Source organism: Tupaia chinensis, unplaced genomic scaffold, assembly GCF_000334495.1.
Source record: "Tupaia chinensis unplaced genomic scaffold, TupChi_1.0 Scaffold000047_1, whole genome shotgun sequence".
Lineage (NCBI taxonomy): Eukaryota > Metazoa > Chordata > Mammalia > Scandentia > Tupaiidae > Tupaia > Tupaia belangeri.
In genome coordinates, this window is record NW_006159505.1 from 7793805 (window position 1) to 7819361 (window position 25557).

Consider the following 25557-nt stretch of genomic DNA (forward strand, 5'->3'; position numbering starts at 1 on the left):
GGAAAGACTGTGTGAAGATGGAGGCAGAGGCTGCAGTGATGTGACCACAAGTCCGGGAACACCTGGGGCCTCCAGAAGCTGAAAGGGACCAGGAAGGGCCTTTCCCTAGAGCCTTCAGAGGGAGCCAAGCCCTGAGGACACCCTGAGCTTGGACTTTGGTCCCGGGAACTATGAGAAGATGCATCTCTGCTGTTTAAGCCACCCGCCTGTGGGACACTCACGCAGCCTGCAGTGACAAACGCTCTGTCTCCGCCCATCGCCAGGAGCCCCTGCTAAGCAGTGCCCACCTACCTTCAGGCTGTCAGCCATGATGACCACGCTGGGGTCTGTCAGGGCGCTGAACAGCTGCCTGGTGGCACGCTTCTTCTCCTGCCGGTAGTTCTCCTTCTGTGCCTGGGCGGGTCATGGGAGAAGGTTCTGAGTGTCCCCAGCTCCCCCCACTGACCAGCTCCAAGGAGAGGAGAGTCAGGGCATGGTCTGTCCCCCCTCCCTTTGGCAGGCTGGGATGGGGGTGGCCTTCCTGGCCCAGGTGTTCATTCATCTGGCAAGTGACATGCTTGTGCCCCCTTCCTGGGCGTGGGCCCACCTTGAGCGTCTCCTTCTTAGTAACCCTGGCTGTCGGGGACACGCACTCCTTGTCGGACCCATTGCACAGCTTGTACTCTGCCTGCAAGAGAGAGACTCACGTGGGGGGAGAACAGGGCATTGGGTGCGGCCTGGGGTTGGCGGAAGGCTGGGGAGTGGGGGCGGGTGTTGCTGATCGAAGCCAAGCATAGGAAGTGCTGCGGCGAGAGAAAGCTGCCTCCCCCTCTCTGCCTGGAACTCTCCCTCCAGTCCACCAGCACGTCTGGAGATGGAGCAAAGAGGGTGGCTGAGGAGAGCCCTTCCCTGGGACCTGCACGGGGCACAGGGCGGGGTTGAGATGGGAACCTGCCTTCCCCTGGACACATACAGCAGTGTGTGTGTGTGCGCATGCGTGTGTGTGTGTGTGGGCAGTGGGGGGGAACAGTCCAGACCAGGAAGGAAACCCAAGGGCCTCGGCGGCGAGGGCTGAGTTCTGACAGAGTCTGACCAAGCTCTAAAGGTCTGTGGGGGCCAAACCTCTGAGTACAGGCTGCCAGGGCTCCAGAGGGTGGAGTCTGCAGAAAGGGAGTTTGGTGGCAGCAGTGAGGTGGTGACAAACTCTCAGGCTGGGTTTCTGGAGACTGGAAGAGCAGCACCCAGAAGAAGGACACCCCCTCCCGTCACCGTCACGGTGCCTGGCTGTCTACTTCTGGGCCATCACCACGTGCCCAGTGTCTGGCCAGGGCAGACACGTGGGGAGGAGGCTGTGCAATGGAGGGGGGGGACACCCATCCCTAGTCCCTTGAGAACCTCGGAGGGAAGGGTCAACACCAGGCCCTCTCCTGAGCCTGCCTATGGAGATGGGGGTGGAGGGGGTGGCAGAATGGGGGTCCTGAGCCCAACCCACACTGACCGCCTGGGATGAGAGCACTGATCCAAGGATCTTGGAGCTGGCAGGGGCCGTGAGCCTTTTACAGATGGGGAAACTGAGGCCTAGGCAGGGTGACAGCTAGTTGAGACACAAACCCAGGTCTAAAAACGATAGGCTAGGGAGGGACGGCAGCCTAGGTCCTGAGTCCCCGTAGCCCCTGTTCCTGTGTGGTCCGCGAACTAAACATGGATGCCACATTTTTAAGTAATTGAAAAAACTCAGAAGAATAGTTTGTGAGATGTGACAATGATATGACATACAAGTTGCAGTGTCCATAAATAGAGTTCTTGGTACACAGCCACTTTCATTTACGCATTGTTTGTGGCCGCGGTCACCTGGAACGGCAAGGCCGAGTACCTGCAATGGAGACCGTGCGGCAGCAAAGCCTGGAACGCCGCCTGGCACTCTTGCTCTCTCGACTGTGGGCCCTTGGGACGCTCGTCACTACCCCACAGCCTGCAGGGCACAAGGCTCTGCTCTGTGCAGGGCAAGGCTCCTTCTCCTTCTAGACTGGAAGGCCCGGTGTTGGAGAGGCCTCACCGCCCACCCTGCTTGGGCTGACAGTAAATGAAGAGCTAAAGCTGTGTCCACTTGGGTGCCAGGCCCTGTTTGGGTGCCAAGCCCTACTCAGGTGCTGTGTTCGCTTACCTAACTCTCCAGGAACCCATGCGGTGGGTCCAATTAGTGTTCCCATTTATGGATTAGGGAACCGAGGAGGAGTGGTGAAATAGCGCCCCGTGGTTGCAGAGCTAGTAAGTGGCAGGGCTGGGATTCAAACCATTCATGAGTCGGAGGTCTCAAGAACACTGCATGCCAGGATTGGCTTTAGGTGCTAGTGCTAGGGAGTAATTATGATGGTGTTTTGTTCTTTGAGGGAGAGATGGACCATCCGCAGGTAAACGGGCTGTCCGAGCGAGGAGGGCAGCGTGAGCACGGCGCTCTGGCACAGCTTCGTAATCGTGTACGAGGTTACTAGTGTGTTAATATGACGGCTCGGGACATCACAAGCCATGTTCTGCAAGAAGACTGTGACACAGAGAGGTTCAGAAACCTGCCTATGGTCACACAGCTCAGATGGAGCTGAGCTGGGACTGAATCCAGGCGGTCTCCCTTCATAGCTGCAATCTCTTGGCTAAGTAAGAACAGTCCAGATCATAGGAAGAAAGAGACACAGGACAAGGCACCTGCTGCCTCTGCTTGGGAGGCAGTCTCTGAGCTGAGGAAGAGTGATGAGAAGGAGCCAGAGCCAAGGGATGATGCAAATGTTGCCTGTTGGCCAGGTGACAGACCTGCTGGGCCCAGGCTGACTGATGAGATACCCCAAGTTCCCCCCCGGGAGTCCCCTGAGTTGGGGTTCTTGTTCATGGTGCCCTCGGTCACCTTAGCACATGCCGTTTTCCGAGCCTGGGATGTCCTTCCCTGCTGTCGGGTAGGCCCTGGTCCCTCCTCAGGCCCCCTGAGGTGCTTCCCCTAGAGAATCAGACCCTGGTGCCACACACCACCCTTGGCTGGGACTTGTGCAATGAGTTACACAGCCATTTCTGTGGTCAGCTGTTTGTTGTCCTGAGCTCCCACTAGGGGACAGTTACACCCATGCCCACTGACACTGAGAGCTGGGGCTCAGCAGCACCATGGGTGGATGCATGCGTGAGCCCCCCGGGCCCCCACCCAGCTTGCCACCAGGTGCAGCTTATGGAGCTGTGTGTGTTTTAGGTGACAGGAGGAGAGATGGCAAGATTGGGGGTCGGGGGTATATATGGGGTGGGACATTTGTTCCTGCTACCCAGCAGGGCACAGCCACTAGGGGCCTGGTCCCTATAGCCCCTACCCAGACACACAGGTGCCCAAAGTCTCAACATGATGGAGAAGCGGAGGGGAGGGGACTGCGGTGTGGCCATGGCCCATTGGGAGGGTGCTTTCTCTCTCTCCATCTCTTGCCCTTTCCCTGTGTCTCTGTGGGACTGCGGTATGGCCATGGCCCATTGGGAGGGTGCTTCCTCTCTCTCCATCTCTTGCCCTCTCCCTGTGTCTCTGTCTCTCTCTCGTGAGCACATGTACCCTCTGGCAATTAAGTCCAAATCAATCGATCGATCATGGAGCAGGGGATGCTCATCGGCCTGGCAGTCCCCAGAGCTGAGGCAGGTCCCAGGGAAGAAGGAAAGGAATGACCTTTTCTTCTCCTTGCGGCCGACACAGGGACAGACCACGGGATCACCATGAAGGCCTAATCTGACAGGAGAGGAAATGGGGTCCCGGAGAAGCCAGGCTGTGGCTCAGGACTTAGGGAGCGTGGCCAGGGCAGGGGAGTGTCTGTCTCTGACCGCCCTTTCCCCACTCCTGTCGTGAGGACCTGGCACTACGGACCTCGGCCAGTGTCGAGGGACTGTGGCTCCCCTCTGAGGTGTCCGGGGCCTGCCACCCTTCTTGGTCTCAAGGTCCTTCCAGGAAGGGCTCACCTGGGGAGCATGCGTGAGCTGCTCCAGAACCCGGGGTCACCCTGGGCAGGGGGTACCCAGTAGAGGGACAGCACAGGCATGAGGTCACCCTGGGCAGGGGGTACCCAGTAGAGGAACAGCACAGGTAGAGTCATGGGGAGAGGAACAGCAAGTGACTCAGTGGGTCTCCTTCAACACGAGGGCTCGGGGGCTGCTTTCATTATTGTTCTCTACCCTCTAAACGCCATCTTGCAGCCTTACCCCATCTCAGGTCCCTCATGTGACGCTGAAAAGGTGGCTTGAATAAAACCATTGGAAAGCTCTGCTGTGACTGTCCCTCATTTGGCCGCCCTTCCTGGAGTAGCACCTTGTGGGGTTCAGAGCTGTTCCCCTGGACTGGGTGAGGAAGAGCCGGCTCCACCAGCACCTCTGCTGTCCCCTGAGCCAGGATCCCTGTCCCTGGACCTCCCACAGCCAGTCTCTTACCGGTGGCAACTTCGCGGCAGAGCCTGGGGTCGGGGGCCCTTCGTCCCTTGGCAGCAGTGGGCCATCTGGCTCCATGTCCTTTCCTGTAAGAGAGCGGTTAGTCGGGGTGGGGACGTAGGCATGGCGGGCTGGGTGCCGGTGGCCTGGGAGGGGCAGGAAGCCAGCTGGTGGTGGCGGTGGCTACAGGACACTGCCCTGCGAGATCTCGTAAATGATAGCACGCGTCACCGCTGGGACGAACCCGAGCTCCGCCTTGCAGGGGGCAGACCCGGGTAGGGATCAGTGCAAACCTGGTGCCCTGGTCCTAGTGTGGCAAGTACTTTGGGGTCTGTAAGCCTAGCCCCCCACCTCCGGCCACTTTTTGAAGGAAGAATATGGTGTCCAGGCTCAGAGGCACATGGCAGGCTCAGGGAGCCTGGTCCAGTAGTTCCTCTGGCCACATGCGATCATCCCCCTTAGTGCTGGACTCAGAGGGAGGTGGCAGGGCCCCTGCTCCCACCTGGATGGGTTGGATGAGGAGGACAGAGGAGGGACAGAGACTTGGGCTGTCTGGATATGATTCTGGGGACAAGGGCCTCCTCTCCCTGGCTCCATTTGCCTTGCAGCCAATTTCCAAAGCTATGGTTTATGGGAAGGAAGAGGAAGAGGATGGTGCGGGGGTGCCTGAAATCTACGATGGGGCCACTCCCACCTGCTTCCTGTGGCTGGAGGGCCGGTTTCATTACCAGGTCCCTGAGCAAGCAGAGGAGCCGAGGCAACTCATCCTGCCCAAGCCACAGGCCAGTGACAGGGGCAGCGAGGGTGCTGCAGTGGTGACGACAGACACCCACAGAGCCAGCTAGAAAGGCGGGGATCTGCAGACCTACTTCCTGGGAGCCCTGGAATGGGAAGGAGCTGGTGGGAGTCGGGGCCAGGAGCCATTCTCTCTGGAAAAACCATTCTAGTGAGGGAATGGCTCTGCCCACAGGTCCCCAGAATAAGGGTCACTCAAGTTTGTACATTTCTGCCCCAGCTGGGTAGCTGCTCTGCCATGTGACTGAGACCCTGGGAGCCTTTACTCCTCCATCTGCAAAACACCCATGCTTCTGACCCAAAGCCAGGGTAGGTGGTCAGCAGGGGGCTTTCTCTATGTCCAAGGAGCCCTTTCATCTGGTCTCTGAAGGCCTCCTCAGGGACATGGCTTGCAGCTGTCAGCCGGCCATCTCCCAGTGAGGTGCTGCTTCTTGGGCTGGGAGGACCCAGGGGCCCCCAGGCATCTGAGGGAGAAGGTGTTGGTTCTTCTCTCTGTAGCCTGTCCACTGCCACCTCCCTGTCCCTGCCCCAGGGACCTGCTACCTCCTGTAGTCCTCAAGAAGGCCCTGGCTTGTCTGGGTCCTGCATTGCTTGGGTAGTTCTCTGGGGGCCAAATCCCTCCAAAACTGACCGCCACTGGGACTTGTTCCCAGGGAGTACAGCACAGGCCCTCGGCCAGAGTGAACAAAGCAGCTGAGAATATGGATGGTAGGAGTGATTTCACCTGTGTCCCCAGCCCACCATGTGACTTCTGACAAGGATCTCCCCACTCTGGGCCTCAGTCTGCCCATCAGGGATCCCTGAACAACTGCAGCCCTGACAGGGGTTGGCCTGACCTTCTCGTCTCTCCCACAGACAGGACAGGATGGGGGGGCTCCTTCCTCACCCCCTGATCAGGAGGTGAGTGGGGTGGATACAGCTGAAGGGAAGTCTCCCAGGCAGATGCCAGCCCCTGCCTCCCACCCCCAGGGACACCAGGAAGGATGGACTGGGCTCTCTAGGGGACAGCAGCCATGAATACGGCAGAGACGCTCAGCTGGGTAGAGATGTGGACCACTGGGGATAGGGTGCCTGGAGTGGTGAGGACGTCAGCAGGGGTGTGGCCCATGTTCTTCGGGCCCAGCACTTCATCCCAAGGTGTGTGAGAGCAGGCCTGGTCTGAACCGTTCCCTCCCAGGCCCAGGACCCCGTTATGGCTGGAAGTAGGTGCTGATACTGTCCCTCCTTTGTAGATGAGTAAGTCGAGGCCTAGAGAGGTCAAGTAGCTGTCCTAGGGTCGCCTTGCCACCACCTGTGTTTACGTTGTCTGTGCCATACTGCGCCATACCCCCTCCTCGACCTTGAGAGCCCTGTGGGTTTACCTGGCTCTGCAGGTCAAGCCAAGATGGCTGTCTCACCTGGCACTTCACTGTGCTGCAAACCTGCCCCTGCAGAGTCCCTGGTGTGGGGGTGTGAGCAGAACAAGGTGTCCTCTTGCTGGCCGCATAAGGTCACATGGCCAGGCTGCCATTCAGCAGATCCAGGGTTGCCTGCACGGACACTCACCTGGACTGAGAGGGTAGAGCTCATTCTCCCCGCCAAAGAGCAGGTTCCGGGTGAGTTTCCGGGGGTCCACTTTCTGAGGGGTAGAGGAGGGCGGACACAGTGAGAAGCGGCGCCGGAGAAAGGCCTCCTCCTTCATGGTGTGGGCGCTGGGGGGTTTCTGGAAGGAAAGAAGGGAGAACATGAGAACACCTCGTGCCAAGGCAGGGCAGCGCGGGCGCCGGACAGCCTGGGGAGGGGACCAAGGCTCACAGCAGAGCCACGTGGCAGGGTGATCCCATATTAAATGGGTCCCCTCTGGGGAGGCTGCTCAGAGGTGAAATGAGGACGGTGAGGAGCCTGGGGGCCAGCAGGGGCAGTCACCAGGGAAGGCCACGAAGCCTAGTTCTAGCAGATGACTGGGTTGATGCCAGGCCTTTCCGGGGCCGGCAAGGAGGGCCCTGAGAAAGCCCTTGTCAGAAGCCAGTGTGGCTCATCACAGGGCACGGCAGACCCCTTCCTCAGAACCTCCACCCCAGGTTCAGTAGGACCCTGGCCATAGCCAAGTAGACCCCAGGTGGGCCACTGACCCATGCTGGGTCACCCAATCTCCCCTCCTGGGTGACAATGTTCCAGTGTGGGGAGATAGCCATGATCATGCAGGGAGGTGGTCAGGAGCTGGTCTGCAAGAGGATGCAGTGTTCCTCCACCAGATGGCCCCAAAATGCCAGGAACTGGCTGGCATGGCCAGCCTATCCCACCTAAGGATTTCGTACAGCTCTTCCCTCTGAATTTCCTTTGTCCAGCCTATCCCACCTAAGGATTTCGTACAGCCCTTCCCTCTGGTTCCTTTGGATAAGTCCTTATGGTGCACTGGCTCCCCAGAGGGGAGGTGGGTTTCTGCTGCTCACGCCCCAGAGCCCTGCTACTGGAGAGAGAGCACAGGTGTGCTCAAAGCAAAGAGCACCTGAATTCATGCCCAACCCCAGCGTCGCACTCCTGGCAGGAGCTACCATCCTGCCTGTCAGCAAGGCCCCCCAAATAGCCCTCATGTCCCACAGAAGCAGCAGCAGTCGCTAAGAGGAACCGACAGCCAGTCCCCAACACCCAACACACCCTCCCAGCCCCACGGCTCTGGGCCCAGCTCACGGGCAGGTCTGTATTTCCCGTTGGTTCAAGAGCAGGAATCTCGTCTCTTCCCCTGGACACAGGGTAGCTATGGGCAAGAGGCAGCTCCTCCTCTCTATTTCCCTCACAGCCCAACCCCAAAGAGGGCTGAGCCAAGCAGAGAGAACAGCGACTGCAGCCCCGCCTTCCTGAGCTGTTGGCGGTACCAAACACGCGGAGATCGCAGCCCATTTTATAGATGAGACAATTGTGGCTCCGAGAACAGAGTGGAGACTCTGGCTTCTAATTGTCTGCCCACTCCCTGAGGAGGAACTGCTTGAAGAACTGGCCAGTTTTCCTCCTTTCCCAATTTTCCAGAGCTGCCGCCCGCTTCCTCCCTGGGCAGGTCAATGGCTTCCTGCCAAGCTTAGGACAAAGGCCCCACTTTCTCCCTGGCCCTGGGCCTTCCTGGGAGGGGACCTCAGACACACAGAACCTTTCCTGCTATGACTGAGGGCCTGAGTGGGGCTCTAGGGGTGGGCTGGATGGCCCAGGGAGCCCATGGTCCTGGGGACCTGGGGGTCTGAGTGAGGGGCTGCAAGGCTGCAGCTGGACCAGCCCCTCCCTAACCACTATCGTGTCACCTGGCTCAGTTTGTTCCTTTGCCATTTTATGGACAGGGGAACTGGTTTCAGAGAGGTTGCATTTTGGGCCCCAGGTCACATGGCTAATGCCTGTACTTGAGTCAAGTTGGACCGAACATGGCTACCCTCTCAATGTCAGCTTGGCTCGCAGCAAACAGGAGCTTATTGGGGCACGGCAAATACAGCCAACCTGCCCAAGTGTGTCTTAGACCGGTGAGCCAGCACCTGACGGGGGGCTGGGCTTATTCATTCCTCCAGCTGAGAGGTTCTGAGCACCCAGGCTGTGCTGGACACTGAGTACCAAGGTGAACCAGACGGAGCCCTGTCTTAGGGGATGCACAGGATTGAGGGGCCAACATAGGCAGTATGATGATGGCACTGATAGGTCTCTGTCACTCAGAGTTTCATATTTTCCAGGGGCCGAGACTTACAGATTACTTGTGGGTAGGGAGAGACTCTTGTCCGCACAGCCTGAGGCTGCCACAGCCCAGCCTCTGATGGCCCCTCTGGCCACCTGCCCTGGCTCCTCCTGGAGAAGGGTGAGGAGGGCCTGGCTGCCTTTCTTCTCAGACCTCACTGTATGTCTTTTCCCAGTTCTGCTAATGACCAGTGGGGGCTCTACAGTCTGTGCTGTGCGCTGTACCAGTCACTCATCTGGAACACCGTCTCCCTCCTGCCCCCCACACCCCACCCCTGCATCTACCCGTATCCATTCACATGCCCATCGACTTGTCTATCCACCCACCCACTGATTCATCTATCTGTCCACCCCTCTGCTCGCCGTCTATCCTTCCATCCACCTATCCATCCTTCCATCTAATCCTCCATCATTCCATCTGCCAAACCATCCTTCTATCTATCCATCCCTCCATCCAACCTACCATCCACCCATCCATTCTTCTTCACTCCCTTCTTCCCTCCCTCTATGAATCTTTCTGGCCAGTCAGCTGGCCAGGCTGGTTTCCTCCCCATTTGTCTACAATCAGGCACATCTGAGGTGGCATTGGAACGCCTAAATCGCTGGTATGGACCAGACAGTACTAACCTGAATGCAACATAGGTGTGCACTAGTGCCTAGCAGCCATGTATGTTGACACCCCCACCACCAGTGGCGCGGGTCCTGTGTGCCACCCTGAACCCGCTCAGACAGTATGGCAGCACTACCAGTAGGACCGTGCGGTCTTAAAAAGCCCTTCTAGGGGACCAGCAGGTGATGTGGTGGTTAAGGTGCTGGATACTCCCACATGGCCAACCAGGGTTCAAGTCCTGAATCTGGTGGCTTGCTTTCTCACTTCCTCTCTCTCTCACTCTCACTCTCTGTCTCTCTCTGGTCAAACTAAAAAATAAATGAATTAATAAATAAAATAAATAATTATTTTAAAAAAACCCTTCTGAATACCACCTGTCCTGGTCTTCCTAACGCCCCGCAGTTGACAGGTGCCTGCTGCATGCCCGGCACTATCACATGCTGCTGCAGTTGGGGGTGGGGGTAGTTGTTCATTCCAAAGGTAAATCCAGGTCACATGGATCCTCACAGCACTTAGGACAATTCAGTCTCGATCCTCCTTGCCCCCTTTCCCAAGCCCTCTGCGACCCCCCACTGCTCCTCCCTCCTCGTTCCCAATCCACTCTCTCCCACCCATTCTGCTCCAGCCACACTGTTCCTCTCTGTGTTCTAGAAAATGCCCAGCCCATTCCCGGAGTGGGGCCCCTGCACTGGGCCTTCTCTCTGCCTGGAATGCTGCGGCCCACAGCTCTGCATGACTCTCAAATTCCAGGCAGAGCCTAAATGTCACTTCCCTGGAGAGAGGGCACGACAGCCCTCATCAGCTGGCACAATGCGCATTCTCCTCATAGCACTGGGGGTTGTTGGGCAGCTTGCTGTTGCGAATCTTGACTCTTCATCAGCCCTTCCCTCACTAGATGCAAGTTGTAGGCCAGAGGGACAGTTGGTGTCTCTCTGGGCCACTGCCTTATTCTAGCATGCACAGCATGGACGTGCAGCAAGTCCTCTGTACACGTTTGCAGTGACACAGGCTGCCTGTCATGTGCCCCGTGGCTCAGGGTTGGGTACCTGGCTCACTGAGCAGGCAGCATATCCCTGACCTCCTGCCGCCCACGAAGGCATCTGGGCTCCTACTACCTGTGGGCTCCCATCTGGTTCCTCTAAATCGCGAGGGCAGGGAAGGGCCTTCAGAGAGGTGACCAGGCTCTCCCACTGTGACCCTGTTCTGTCTCCGCTGCCCACCGTGCTGTGTGTAACACAGGGACTAACATTTGTAGGGTGTCTGGAGTACAAGGAATGGGGATAGAGGGATCCTGAGACCCAGGAGGCTGTGAGCAGGGAGGACCACCAGGACGAGGCTGCTGGGGACGCCAGGGGCGACTGCTCTCCTGACGAAAGCTGAATGCTGGCAGAACCCTGTATAGGAGCCCACCCTATGAGGAGAGAGGGAAGGGAAGATGGAAGGATAGATGGAAGGAAGGAAAGAAGAATGGAAGACTGAGGAAACAGACCCTGCTGGTTGACAGCAGTGACCTGGGCCCACTCATGGGTATGCTTCCTGCTCCTGGCCTGCACTACTCCTGGGAGCCTCCCTAGGAAGCCCCTGGGCCTGGTTCCAGTCACCCAAAGTTTCCGGGTGGACGCTATGGGGCCAGCACTGGGGCCCTCAGCCCCACATTCCAGCTACTTGAGGCTGCCAAAGTCTGACACGTAGGCCTCCGTGACCTCTCAGGCCGCCTGCAACCCACTGCCAGCCACACTTCCTCCCCCAGCCCCAACTGCCTGGTACTGTCTGTCCACAGCTGGTCTTTGGCCTGTAGTCCCCAAATCCTTTTCCTGCCGTCACACGCGATGCCATTTCTTTCTCCAGCTGTGGCTTCACTTGGCCCTTATGATCCTGAAGACCAGGTGCAGGATGGAACACTGCGGGGCTGGGAGGAAGGAGCCCTGAGCCCCCATGCTCAGTGAACCTGCCTGTGGCATAGCGTGTGTGTGTGCGGACCTGCACATGCATGGGACTAGAGGGGAGGCCATGGTGCGCTGGTCTGAAAGTCACGTTTCTGTTTGGCAGGGTCCCGACCCAGCATGCCCTGGGCCCCATAAAAAGGGCTTACTCTGGAGGCCAGGTCAAGAGGCAGGGCAATGGGAACAGTGACTGGGAAAGGGAGTAGGGTGGATGAATATGGCCCAGGCTGCCCAACTCTGGCTTGAGCCTGGGAGCGAGGGGAGTTTGTGGGCCTGGAGCTTAGCAGGAAACACAGCAGGCCAAAGGCAGGCCCGGAAGCCACCTGACCCCTCTTGGACACCAAGTCTAAACTAACCACTTCCAGAGATCAAGGTCCTGACCCTCCTCTGTGGAGACAATGGGTGTGGTCAACTTTTGTTCCTGGAAGGCCTGAGGAAGCTTTCTCTTCCGCTGCTACTTCAGGCAACCAGGTAGCGGCAGGGGCCCTCCTGCTGGGCCCTAGAAGCCAGGCCAAGATGGGCCTCCTCCCAGGGACCCCCATGGTTTGCTTCTGTAGCCATCAGCTAGCCCCAGAGTAAGCATAAGTCCTAGTTCTTTTTCCCCCACCTCCCAGGTGCCTCCCGCCTTAGGTGTCCCAGGCTTTGTTCAGGTGTCGGGGTAGACCTGGGGGACTGGAGCTGGGGGCACTCTTCCTGTCCACAATGAGCCAAAACTGCTCTTTTTAAAAATAGTTTTAAATTTAATTTTATTTATTATATTTTTAAATTTGCCATAGGGTACATGTGCTCACCAGAGAGAGGCAGAGAGAGAGAGAGAGAGAGAGAGCTAGACAGAGAAAGCAAGTCACCAGGACTGGGACTCGAACTGCAGTCAGCCATGTGGGAGCCTAGTGCCTTAACCACCATGCCAACTGCTGGCCCCCAGGCCTGCTTTTGGCCTGCAGAGGTTCAAGGTGAGCAGGGCTGGCCTCTCAGCCCCTCCTCCTGGGTCCTACAGAGATCACTCTAACCTGCCAATCCATGCGGCTACTTGGCCTGGCTGTCCTGAGTCCAAGTTCAGACCCCAGAGGGCCTTTTGGGAAGGAAAAAGGGGGCAAACTCTTAGAAAAGGGGACACTGGAACATGACCTTCACTGTCCAGCCAGAACAGCACTCTGAGCAGAGACTCCTCTGCTGAGGTGTCAGGAGAGGCCTGGGAGCGCCACAGGGCTGGGTTGCAGCCCCAAGAGTGGATCTCTCCCAGAGATTTACTGGGACTTGATGGTAAGGGAGAGGGTGATCACATGACACAGAGAGGGGCGGAGGCTGAGCATCAGGGAAGGACAGGCACAAGTGCTGGGGAGGCCTGGGCAGGCTGTTGGCAGTGCCAGTGGCCAGCATGGGAAAGGCTGCCCAGAACTGAGTCAATGTGGCCTGGTGGGCTTAGAGAGGTGCTAGGCTGTGGGTGGGGTGGAAGCGGCTCCTTCAACTCTTTCCTAGGACCTCTGTCCTCCGCTCTCAGAAACCTCCCTTTTTCTTCCACTCCTAAGCTATGCCAGACCCACTGTGGGGGACTCTGACCCTTTCCATTCACCCAAGAAGCCCTTCCCAGCTCTCTGTCCTCAGGAGAGCTGACACCATGTCCGGGGGCCTGAAGCACAATCCCCAGCCCTGGCCCGTTTCACTTTGGTCCGCGTGGGCTCCTATGCTGGGCGGAGCTCCCCCTGGGTGGCACATTCCCTCTCTGACTTCCTCAGCTACTCAAGCCCTCTGAACCCAGCTGGGCTGGAGGTATGTATGAGCAACGCAGCATTTCCAGAATGAATCAGCTCATGGCTGGGCAGGGGCTTGACAGGGGCTGGAGCTGCTGAGCATCAAGGATTGGTCCTGTGGGCCTCCTGGCAGTAAATGGGGCTGAGACCCAGACCAGCGGCTGCGGGCAAACGCCCCTCCTGCAGACTTTCTCTGGGCAGGTGGCAGCTGTCTAGGCAGGACATCGATGGATGCACCTCTCTGGTACCCTCCCTCCAGGCCTGGCCATGACTCGCCTGCACCCGGGGCTATACCCAATGGGGGCTCTCAAGGTCTGCAGTAGCCAGGCCAGTCCTGCAGACCCAGATGCACACAGAAGAGGACTTCCACCTGGCAGCACCTGGGGGCCACCCTTCCCTGTGTCAGAGGGCTGGACAGGCTGACCTCGGGTTCCGCCCATGCCCAGGAGCCATTGCTTAACCGCCACTGACCTCAGGCACCTCCTGATCTCCTTCCTCAAGGCTCCTCAAACGAAGCTTTGTCTAGCCCTGCTGAGGGGCATGGGCCATCTGGGAGTTGGGGAGGGGACCAGCTTCAATTCCAGGCTTGGCCTTTCACTGTGTAGAACTGAGCAGGCTCTTCCGTTTTCTACGGGGGGCATGAAAGCCCTCCACTCCCAACACGGGGGCAGTGCGTTCATGTGGTACTGGCCCAGAACAGAAGTGGGGAGAGGGGGCAGGTCAGGCTTTTTCTCTGTCCTGGTCAGCCCGTGTCCCTGAGGACACTTGATTTTGGACACTTGGGAAACCAAGCTCTCTGATCCTGTGCGAAGGTCAGCCGGTTAGCAGCGAAGCCTGGCATGGAGCCCACCCCCAGCTGGGGACAGCCCACCCGGGAGCCAAAGCCCATTGCCCGCCGTGCCCCCCTGCCCCCCGCCCGGCTGCCTTCCAAGCAGTTATCTGACCTCCAAATATGCTCTCCTCCTTCCATCACCCTGACGCCCACCTTCCGTCCAGAATAATGGGATCCTTGTAAAGTAAGGTCACCAGTGCCTGTCAGGGCCACACGGGCGGGTGCCCAGAGCTGTTATCTGGGCCAGTCTTGGCTAGGCCCCTGCCGGGGCGGAAGCAGCCTCAGCACTCTGCCATGACAGCTGAGGCTTTGAGAAGGTGCCTGGCAGAGTCCCCACCTCACTCCCATCCCACCTGTGAGTGCAGAAGTGGAGGGGATGGTTCTGACCAAACTCCTCCGTCACCCCACAGACGTCTGGGTTCCACATGGAGCCAGGGAAAAGGGCCCAGCCCTGCCTCTCGTGGCTTGTGACCTCAGCCAGCCACACTGGGCTCCCAGGGGCTCACTGTGGGAGGTAAGATGCCACACCCACACAGGCCTTGGGGAGGAAGCCTGCACAGGCGGAGTGTCCACGTGGCTGGGTGGCTTTCTCACCACAGCCCAGAGAGGAGAGGCAAGGCAGTAGCCTCGGGGCTCTCTGTGGCTCGCAGGGGCCAGAGAAGCAGGCAGTTGTAGCCAGCCTCCTGCACCGATGTGCCTGCATGAATACTTCTGCCTAAACCAAACAGATGGAGGGCAAATGTGCTCTGAAATGGCAGAGAAGCTTAGGGCTGAAGCCACGTAAGTCTACACGCTCCGCTCTCTACATACCTGATGGAGAGGCCGGCAGGCTTCAAGGAAGGACAGCAGCCATCAGTTAAAGGCCAACGGCCATCATGTCAATACCATACATTTACATTCCAGAAACTTCCTACAGTCCCAAGACCAGTGACCACGAGAACCCTGCTTCCAAGCCTTGTAAATCACCCCATGCCGGCTACCACATGCCCTGGCCCAGCTATGGCTGCCCTCCGTGAGAGCAGATGCCAGCATGAATGTAGCCAGGCTACGTTCCTAGGCTGAACCAACCACCTGAGACTCAGATTGGGTGGCATGATCCTCTGGGAGCACGCCACGGTAGGCATAGCACCATGGCATGCATCTGCGTGTGGCAGCTGGGTCCTAGGGGGCTTCAGAACAAGGATGGCCAGTTCACATGTCGAGGGACCCTCGAGGATTCCCCAGGCTCTCTTGTTCGTTCTGTCAGATCTGATGTGGTTCTCACAACCCTAGCAAGGGTGGGCAGCAGTTATCATCATACTTTAGTGATACAGAAGCCAAGGCCCAAGAGGGGAAGTGAACAGTCTAAGCTGTATCCAGGGTCCCTTCAGGGGAGCACAGCTTCGAGCCTGGGGAGCTTCATAGCGGGAACCTGGGGCGTGAGCAGGAACTCTGAGACTACAAAGTGTCGTCTCTGCTTCCTCCCCAGCAGGGCTGGGCAGCCCATGTCTCCCTTTGTGATTTGGAGCTAGCTGAGGAGAACCAGAAAGGAAGTGGAGGGCCAGGCTCCTGGGTGTGTGTGTGGGGGGGTGGTGGGGTGGGCCAGAAGAGCAGGGGGCCGTGTCAGGCCATGCTTGGGCGTTCTCCGGTTCTCCGGCTGATAGCCCAGCCACATGCCGCCAGGCCAGGGCCAGGTCCAGCCACCTTCTGGCTCTTAGCCACCTGGCTTCCTGACCAACCCAGCTAATTGCAGCACTGTGGTCAGCTGCTCCAGCATACCCACTAGCCACTTCCTCTGCAGCAGACCACTTCTCCAGCCCTGGGGCCTGGTTGGGTGTGGCCGCAGTAGGCCTGACCTATGGTGCCCCACCTCCACCCTGTCTGCCACCCCAGTTGAAGGAGACTGGTTTTTGAATGTGAATTGCAGCCAGGTGGCTGTGCTCTTGGGAGGTGTGTAAACCGGCAGGGGGCAGCAGGGAGGAGAGAGTGGGGCCTTGTTTCCCAGCTAGGGAGCAGGGGCCCCATGGGCCTTGATGACCTTGCCCCACTCAGCCTCAACCTCTTCATCCGAAACAGGGACAAGGGCCTGGGCTCTCAGGGGTGACTGGGCACTCACTCCCTGTGCTGCTTGTGGGGTTGACCTCTGCCCTGAAAGCCCTCGGCACACCTGGGGGCACTCTCTCAGGAGTGCTGAGGTCGCCCAGCTCTCCCTCTCAGGTTCCCCTCAGTAGGATGGCCCTGCAGGCCACTGGCTGGCTGGGAAGGGGTCGCTGATGAGAATCAGCTGGGCTGCTGCCACCTAGGGGACACACGCTGTCTGGAGCCCATGGCTGTGCTTTCTCATCTGGCCACGCCTGCTCATCTTCCCCGCTCATAGGGCTGGTGGGAGCCTGGGGCGTGAGCAGGAACCCCAGGACTACTGAAAGACAAAGTGATAGCTCTGCTTCCTTCCCTGCTGAGGACAGGGACCGGAGTGGCAGGCCATTATTCATATCAAGGGCCTCCAGGGGCTTGAATAAGTCAACACTATCCCCAAGTCCCCACCAGCCTCATTCTCACCTGCCTGCCCAAAAGCCACCTCAATGGGGACCTTCTGCAGCTGCTTCTGGTCAGTGGGCATCAGGCAGCAGACACAGTTGGCACTGGATGGGCCTGAGAACCAGGTAGGCCAGAGCTTCCAGCCCCTGTAGGAGCACAGAGGGTGGGAAGGCCAGCAGAGGCCAGGAAGGCTGCTGCAGTGTGGACAGACCCAGGGGTAGGCCACGCCTGCTGAGGTGGGGGCGTTGGCTTAGAAAGACCAGGTTGTGCTTGTCACCAGGGTTTTGTGTCCAGAAGGGTTAGAAGGAAGGAGGAACCACCAGACAGAGGTGGAGGCTGGGAATAGACCCTGGTGATGATGATGGCCTGCCCCAGAGACAGACCATGAGGAAAGGCCTCCAGTGAGGTGGAGGGGAGGCCCGCCAGCAGGCACCCAGCTGATGCTCTGGGGCGGGGTGGGGTGGCGGTTTTCCCCTTGTCCCTGACATACCACCACCCCACAGAGGCCTTGTTCTTTGGGAGAAGTCACTGCAGAGGCCCCCAGAGGGCGCTGTCGGCCTTCCCTCTCTCCCTGTTCCTCAGTGCTCTTCTCTGGGCTCGTGAACCCTGGGGTCCAGGAACCACCTCTACCACCAGGCTTCCATTCTCCCAGGCAGCCAGCCAACCCTGCTAGACCCCAGGCAAAGCTGTGGTGGCCCAGTCTGGCCCTTGGAGGGAACACAAGCTCCTGTGGTGGTTCAGTTGCTGGGACTGAAGAGGGAGTTGGGGAGAGCTCTGCTGGCCCGGTCTGTGGTTGGTGCTCCTGTAACAGCCAAGGACACCAACGAGAGCTATGCCCTGCAGCTCCTGGCTGTCAGAGGGGTCTCGCAGGAACACTCATATCCAGTTCTGTGCCCACGGCTAGGCTATGCGCCGTGGGAGTAGGGACAACCTGGGAGGGTCCATGCGGCACCTCTGCAAAGGAGGATCTGGCTGAGACGCCAGAACAGCAGCCGCATCCTGGGCTGTGAAAAGGTCTGGCTCTCAGAAGGAGGGAGGGGATAGTCCAGTGGCACCTCTCTAGTCGGACCCCTGGATTCTGCTCTGTGTGTCTTGGGAAGGTGTGGGCCACAGGAACGCTCTCTGTGAAGAGCCAGGGCAGTGCCACCTGGACACGATGCTACTTGGAAGTGGCACGCACAGCTAGGCTGTATCCCTCAGGCACTTGACACGTGTGAGTTCTGGAAGGGTGGGACTCACAGCAGAGCCTAAGGTGGCCTTTCCAGGGTCAGGGCTGCCATCTGGGGAAGGGGAGGCTTGGTGGATGACCCAGCCCAGGAAAAGCCTGCAAGTCTTTTCCTCCTGAGAGGGCTTCTGAGGACATGCAGGTCCCTCGGTCTGACAGGGGAGAAGGGATGGGCCTTGACCCTGAAGGATCCACTTTCAACACTCTCTGGTTAGAACATTCCCAGTCAGAGAGAGGAATGAGGACCCAGGAAAAAGGACTCCTGCAGCAGGCCATGTCCTCCACCCACCCTGCTGCACGGCATCAAGCCGGGGCCAGGGTCAGGCTGGGGTGTCCTGGCTCCCCTCTTCTCCTGGATTGGCTGTGGGGCCTTGCTTCTGAGACCAAAGAGGTTATGATAAGGTCATCTGTGGCCCATACATCCCATCCAGGCTTTGGGGACATCTGAGCCAGGCCCCCATGTTACCCTAGGGCCTAAGAGCTGAGGCGAGATGAAATGCCTCCCTCCTGTCTGCCCACACACAGCAGCTGCCAGTGAGCATCCCGTGGCTGTCCACAGAACGTGTCAGCAACATGGCTCCTGCCAGAGGGCCCTGGGGTCCCCAGCTGCCAGAGATAGATGCCCAGAGATACCTCTTCTTCAACTCTACCTGTCAACTCGGGGTCACAAGCTGCAGGAAAGAGGACGCAGACCCTGGCATGGACTGTGAAGGCACCGAGTCAGGGGGTGCGGTCATCTTCAGCCCCAAAGGCCCCGAAAACAAGAACAAAACTGACCACGACAACAGTAACAACAAAGTCAACCAAAGCTTCATTCTAGGCCCTGTTTCAAGTGCTCTGCTTCCGTTAGCCCAGTCAGTTCTCAGCCCATCTCAGCAAATAGCATCACCATTATTCTTTGACAGAGGAGAGCACTGAAGCACAGAAAGGGTAAGTATTCTGCCCAGGTAACACAGCTAGCTGCTGAGTGAGGAAGGGGGCATTTGTACCTGGGCTGCCTGGCTTTTACCTTGATGTGATGGTTAATTTTATGTGTCAGTTTGCCTGGGCTATGGGGTGCCCAGATATTCTGTCAAACATGATTCTGGGTATTTCTATGAGGGTCTTTTGGATGCACCCGATATCTGAAGCAGCGGATTGATGAAAGCAGACTGCTCTTCCCTGACGAGGTCGGGCTTTAGCCAATCAGTTGCAGGCCTCAACGGAACACGAAGGCTGACCTTTCCCTGAAGAAGGGGGAATTCAATTAGGTGGCATCCATGCTGAATATGCATAGACATTCTTGTCATCATTCTCTAAACAATGCTGTGTAACAAATATTTCCATAGCATCTATGTATTAGGTATTATTGTACCTTATTATGTATTGTATTGATACATATGATACATATGGATCATAGCGTTCGGTATTAATTAAGTGCAGGAGAGGCTATGCATAGGCAAATATGAAACCATTTTGAAGAAGAAACTGTAGCGTCTGTGGGGTTTGGTTTCCAAAGGGGTCTTGAACTCCTTTGTATCTACGTCCTACTGGTTCTGTAGAGCCCCTCTTAGACCTGGACACGACAATGTCTCCTCTTCTTGCTATAATCATTGGTGACAGCACAGGGACCACCTTAAGAACACAAAGACAGCAGTAGGGGGAGGCGGAGCCTCTCAGCGTATGGAAAATGGCGGATAACTATGCTAACTTCTAGGGTTACTGTGGAAGCCGCTTAGATAAAGCTTGCAAAGATTTTAAACACTAGCACGGGTATTGCTGGCCCATCAGTGTGAACTGTTATTGTTCATAGCACCAAGCCCTAAACAAATACGCTTGATGTTTCAGAAGCCCGTGATGCCGCGGGGCCCCAGGAAGACTTGGCGGGAGGAAAGGGCATAGTCTCCTTTCTTGGGGAGCTGTGCACTGGGAAACCAGATCCCTCTCTTAGAATGAGGCCAAGGAGTGGGCTCCAGAGGGAGCCGCAAACGCCAAGTGACTTCCAACGGTTCTGTAGAACCATGGGACCAGGCGGCACTCGTGTCAGACGTCCACGTGTGGGCCCTCAGTGGCCCCGGGGGAGCCGGGATGGTGGGTACAGAGAGGCAGAAACACCCAGTTAGGTCCCAGCACCAGCATCTGGCACAGTCCTGGTGGGACCTATGTCACACGGCACGTGAGATTTCCAAGTGTCTCCTCCCTCCCTCCGGCCCACTTCCCAGTGTACAGCCCAGCCTGGCAGTTGCCCTCTCCAAGGGTGCTGTGTTTTCTACTTGTTGTCAGCGTCTGGGCCTGGGAGGGCTGAGTAGAGACAAGCATGGTCACAAGTCTGAGTTGAAATACCTGAACTTAAATCAAGAGCCAACTATTTAAAATATATAAGACAAATTTCTAAAGACAGATCTTTTTTTATAAAGTTTTTTGCCATAAAGTGTGTGCACTTGCCAGAGAGTAACAGAGAGAGACAGTGAGAGGGAAAGTGAGAAATCACCCCCCACCCCAAGGAGATGGTCACCCCGCAATCTCCTCTTTTTTCCACTCTCCTCCTGGGATTTTGGGTACGCATGCACAAGCGCCTGGCTTGAGTTTAAAGCCACCAGGTCCGGGACTCAAACTGTGGTGGTGAGCCACGTGGGAGTTCAACACCTTAACCTCTATGCCACCTGCTGGTCCCCAAACCTGTTTAATGCACAATTGTGAAGCTTCCCCCTTCCTGCTCAGCTGCCTTTGGACTCTGCATGATTGATTCCTGGCCTGGACTGGTAGGCACGAGTGCTAGTGACTCAGTGGGGCAGAACCACTGAGGCCTGTTAGCCCGAAGCCAAGCAGGTAGGGCATTCCTCATTCCTAACATGGGGAAGAGTCCACCCCACCTGGAGGAGCTCTGTGGAGGCAAGGAGCCAGCCTTCTCATCTGTATCCCAGGCCCTGTATACAGAGGCGGGTGGGCCTCCTTTCATCTATACCCCCAGACCCTGCTGCTTTCTTACCCACACCTCCAAACCCGGCACACACATAGTGGGTCATCACTGGGCTGCAAGAAACAACTGAGCCTGACTCCTGCAGCCTGATCCAGTGCAAGGAGCACTCACTGAGTGCTTTCTGTGTGCTGTTCTGCTGGTCCACTTGTGCAGCCCAGCCCTGGCTGGTTTTCATCTCCCCCGCAGGTGAGGGACTGTGTGGACCTCCATCTGCTGAGGCTGACGGGGGTGGGGGGGGTCACGCAGGGCTGTAGGCCCCTCCCATCAGCCTCCAGCACATGGCCTTGGTCACCATCCCTGGGTCGTGGACATGTGCCCGGTGTACGCAGGGAGTCTCCAGACAGGAACTGGGAATGCCCCTGCATGGGTCAGCCATCCTGGATCTGATGGCTTGCTTTCTCACTTTCTCTCTCTCTCATCAAACTGGAAAATAACAATAATAACCAATAAAGTTAAATATAAAATAATTATTTTTTAAAAAACTCAAAAAATAAATAAAAGAAAGTCAACAAAGATATATATCCATTATATGTAAACCATTAGTCATAATCGGAAAATAAATAAATGAAAAAAAGTCAGATTGGCGCGGCTTTGCATGTCTACTGGCACACTAATCACAATCACAGCTATGATCTCCACGGTGTGGACCCGTCGGCCCCTTAGCGGGGGTGCGGGGTGGGCACAGCCCGATTCTACTTCATGGGCAACGGTGCAGCGGCTGCCAGCTCCAAGTGCCGCCCCCTGCAGCAGGGACAACCCCAACCAGGGACACCCCAGGCTATCTTGCCTTTTGGGGATTATTTTTATAAGGGAAAAAGCAATACCCTTTACAAACCCTGCAAGCCCACTGAAGACATTCGGCCCTGTGAGGAGCAGTCCCCGTCACCTCAGCCAGGCCCACTTCCTGTCCGCCCCAGAATCCACCCGGAGCCCCGAGCCCAGCAGCCTCCTGAGTCGCCCTTTCCTGGAGAAGCCCTTCTGGTGTTCCAGGAGGTGCCTTCAGAAACCATCTCAGCCCTGGGGCAGGCCTTGTTCCCAGTCCCAGAGAGCAAGGAATGCTGGGTGAGCGCTCCTGACGGAGAACAGTGCAGAGGCTCCCTCCTCTCTCTCTCTCTCTCACACACACACACAGGGTTGGGGGGGGGTGTGGTCATTCCTAGGCCTCAATCACATGTCCCAAGGGATTGAGACAGAACGCAAACCCTCTCCGTCCACTCTCAGGCCAAAGCTCCTGGAGGGGCAGCAAAGCCAGCCAGTTAGATGGGATGCTTGGGCTCTCTGCCATGGGCTGCTCACCATATCACTAATGCTGACTTGGAGAAGGGTCCAGAGACCCCAAGGTCGCCCCCTCCCCCCGAGAAGTCATCATTGGGGAGAGGTGAGAAAGCATGGCTTGTCCTCAAAGTTCTGAGACCTAAATTTGGGTCTGTTCCCTGACGTGCTGGTCACACCATGAAATGACAAGTTCCAAGGCAAGAAGCACCACCAGGTGCCTTGTGAGCAGTAGGTGACAGCTAAAAGTGAGACTCGGTGATGGGAGATGCACTGAGTCCCTTGGCTTACGTCTGGCTTTTAGATACCGGCCCCTGTGGTCCTGGCAGTTACTGCCCCGTAGTTACCCCTGCCTTTGAGGACACCCCAGGGAACTGAGCCAGCCAGCCAGTCCCCCACCTGGGAACCCCTCATCAGTCCTAAGATGCCAAGCCTGGAGGGCAGAAGGCACACTGCGATGACAGTGACAGACAGCAGCAAGGGCCAATTCCTTTGTCACTCACTGACAGTAGAGGCGGCCAGTGGGGGCAAGGGTCTTGGTGCATTTTGAAGAGAACTGGCAAGTTTCCCTCCAAAAGGGGTTGTATTCATTCCTGGGACAGCTGTGATAAATTACCACCAAGTGGGAAGCTTAAAACAACACAAACAGGGCCAGCAGGTGGCATGGAGATTAAGACCGCTAGATCCCCCCATGGCTGAGTATGCAGCAGCTCAGGGCTTGGGCTTGAACAAACACACCGAGTGCATGTGCATATGTGCCCCAAATCCTGAGAGGAGTATGGAGACGGGATTGTGGCATGGCTATTTCCCACTGTACCCCACGCCTCGTGTTTTCTTACTTTCCCTCTCTTTCTCCAGTGAATGAATATACCCTATAGCAAAATTAAACACACACACACACACACACACACACACACACACACACACACACTGTATTTTCAGTTCTGGGGACCAGAAATCTACCACCTAGGTTTCAGCAGGGCTCTATTCCCACTGAAGGCTCCAGGGGAGGATTCTTTCCACCTTCTTTGGCTTTAGGGAGCCTAGGCCTTCCTTGTCCTGTGGCTATGTCCCTCCAGTCTCTGCCTCGTCTCTCCTCTGTGTGTATCTGTGCCTCAAACCTCCCCTTCTTTCCTCTTATTTATAAGTCACCGGGTGTGGGGGCCACCAAGAAAACCCAGGGCGCTCACACACTAAGACCCTTAGCTACATCTGCCAGGACCCTTATTCCAAGTAAGGTCGCAGCCACTGGGACCAGGGCTTAAGGCTGGGCTCAGGTTGGGGAGGGGCATATTCAGCACAAGCATAGAGTTTCAGGGATTCCAACCCAAGAGAGGCCTTTGGGCGGAAATCAGGGGGCAGCTGACTGCTTTGCACCAATCTACAGGAAACACCCCCTCTGCTGTCACAGTGACCCACCTGGCCCTCTGCCCTCTGCTTGCACCAGAGGCCCCCATGTCCACCTGGAAGAGGCTGACTGCCCACCAGTTCTTACCATCTCGGAGTCAGGCTGTGGCAGGGCCCAGCCAGCACCTGGGAAGGGTCTATGTTAGGTCACACTGGCCTGGCCCTGACCCAGCCCCTTCCGGTCTGTGCTTATGGTCATGCAACTTCCCAGGGCCAGCAGCCTGCTGCTGCACCACGCTCTCTACGGAACCTTCTGGATGCTACCCCTCTCTGGTGTGCTGACTTGCCACCTTCCTCGGGCCATGACATTCTCGGCCATCGCCTGTGGGCTTGGGGTTTGGGACTTTTAAGGACTCTGATTCCAGCACTGACTTAAGACCTTAGGGCTGGCCATGGTCACAGTGGACAGAGGCCTGCCAGGAACAGAGGTCTGGTCTCAAGAGCCACCTACACCCTCAGGCTGCAAACCAGCATTTAGATCCATGTGCAGATCTTACAGGCAACAGGATGGAGTCCTGGGCAAGAAAGGGAGCCCACAGTAGACCAAGTCTGGATGGCAACCCCATCAGCCTGGAATGTCCGAGTGACAAGCACCTGGTGGGCCATCAATTGCTTTGTCACTGGGAGGAAGGTCACAACATCCCTGGGCACTCCCAGACAAAGTTGGGTGGGCTCAGAGTCATGGGGCAGCTTATAAGGCCACCCAGGCGGTCATCCTTAGCAAATATGCCCTGAACGCATCACCACGGGCGGCCTGACCTCTGGACTGGAGGATACCCCCTCCTCCTTCCTTCCCTAGGGCAAGTCAGACCTGGGGGGCTCAGCCACAGAAGCCCAGAGAGCCTGGCCACTATTTTTATTCCATGCCTCTACCTCGCCTGACACTGGGGTGCAAAGATAAGTCAGTCCCAGTCCTGAGGCCCCTTGGGGAGCTCTTGGCTGATGAGAGCGCAGCAGAATGGAAACACTGATTTTTGTGTAGCTCCTGCCTTTGGTCACCTTAGGGAAAGTGTTACTTCCTGGGGAAAACCCCTCAGTACCTGAGACTCTGAAGGGCCAGAGCTCACTGCAGGGGGCGGGGCAGGGAGATAGAGGAAGGGCAGTCATGGGGGTAGAAAACGGATTTTGTTAGTGGTTTCCTCTGCAGGACTTGGGGGAACCGCTGAAAGTGAGGAGCAGAGAGAATTCTAGTGGCGATCGGCCTGAGTGGAGCTTTAGCTAAGACATGGCAGCCACAAGGCCCCCTGCGTGTGGGCACAACTGCTGACCCCGGGGTAAGTATGTCTGGGGCTAGGGCCCTGTTGTCCTTTCCGGAATTCTGTTTCCATTACACTTTTAGTTACTTGTCGCCAGTAGCACTGGTAGCTTCTCTGTGCACTGGCCATGCTGGGAGGCATGGAGACTCCCAGGGACTAGAGAGAGGTGGCCAGCAGGGACCAGCAGATGGCGTAGCGGTTATGTGGACTCTCACGTGGCTGACCATGGTTCAAGTCCCGGACACAGTGGCTTCAGGAACACGCAGTGCGTGCCCAAGATCCTGGAAGGAGAAGGAAGGAGGAGGAATTGCAAGTTGGTCATCCTCACTGGGGGTGACTTCTCACTTTCCTTCTCACTGTCTCTGTCTCTCTCTCCTGGTGAGTACGCAAACCCAAAGGCAAAAACCTCTTAAAAAAAAAACCAGCAGGGCCTGGCCGGGAGAAGCACAAACACAGGCGTGCCCAGTGGCGGGAGCCCTGCACCATAGCTGAAGCTGGGTTCTGGTTGACTCATTTGCTCCTCACACCCCTTCCTGGCACATGCCCTGGTTTGGCGTGGGGACAAGGGGGCTTGGCCCGCTGCCGCTGTGTTACTGTTGCCTGTGACCCTCCTGGGCTAAACACACAGCTGTCGGTTTTGGGTCGGGTTTGGGCCCAGCTCTGATGCTGGGGATCCTGCCCAGCTACCCCACATCCTGGACTTCAGTTTCTCAAAGGCAAGACCAGCTTGACTCTTCCTTCTAGCCCCAAAGCGAGCAGAAAGAACCAGAGAGAAGAGCCGTCTTTCACCAGACTGGGCACATAAGACCAGCCCCGTGACTCACCCTGTCCCAAGGGCTTGGGATGGGTGTGGTCCTGGCCAGCTAAGCCTCAGCAGCCGGGCCCCT

At 57.2% G+C, this 25557-nt stretch overlaps 1 protein-coding gene across 4 annotated transcripts in view; it reads right to left on the reverse strand.

Moving 5' to 3' along the window:
* OSBPL5 (oxysterol binding protein like 5) overlaps positions 1-25557 on the reverse strand; it is a 90384-nt gene that overhangs the window by 38909 nt on the left and 25918 nt on the right. For 2 of the 4 annotated variants that reach the window (XM_006141087.3, XM_006141088.3), the window contains exons 1-5: positions 7879-7899; positions 6754-6910; positions 4417-4499; positions 587-667; positions 292-393 (exon numbers count right to left, since the gene is read on the reverse strand). In XM_006141087.3, the coding sequence (XP_006141149.2) occupies positions 292-393; positions 587-667; positions 4417-4499; positions 6754-6889 (402 nt within the window). In that variant the 5' untranslated portion in view covers positions 6890-6910; positions 7879-7899. Of the gene's footprint in view, positions 1-291; positions 394-586; positions 668-4416; positions 4500-6753; positions 6911-7878; positions 7900-25557 lie in introns of those variants that run through there. The other 2 variants (XM_006141090.3, XM_027774419.1) reach the window with 2 other exon arrangements.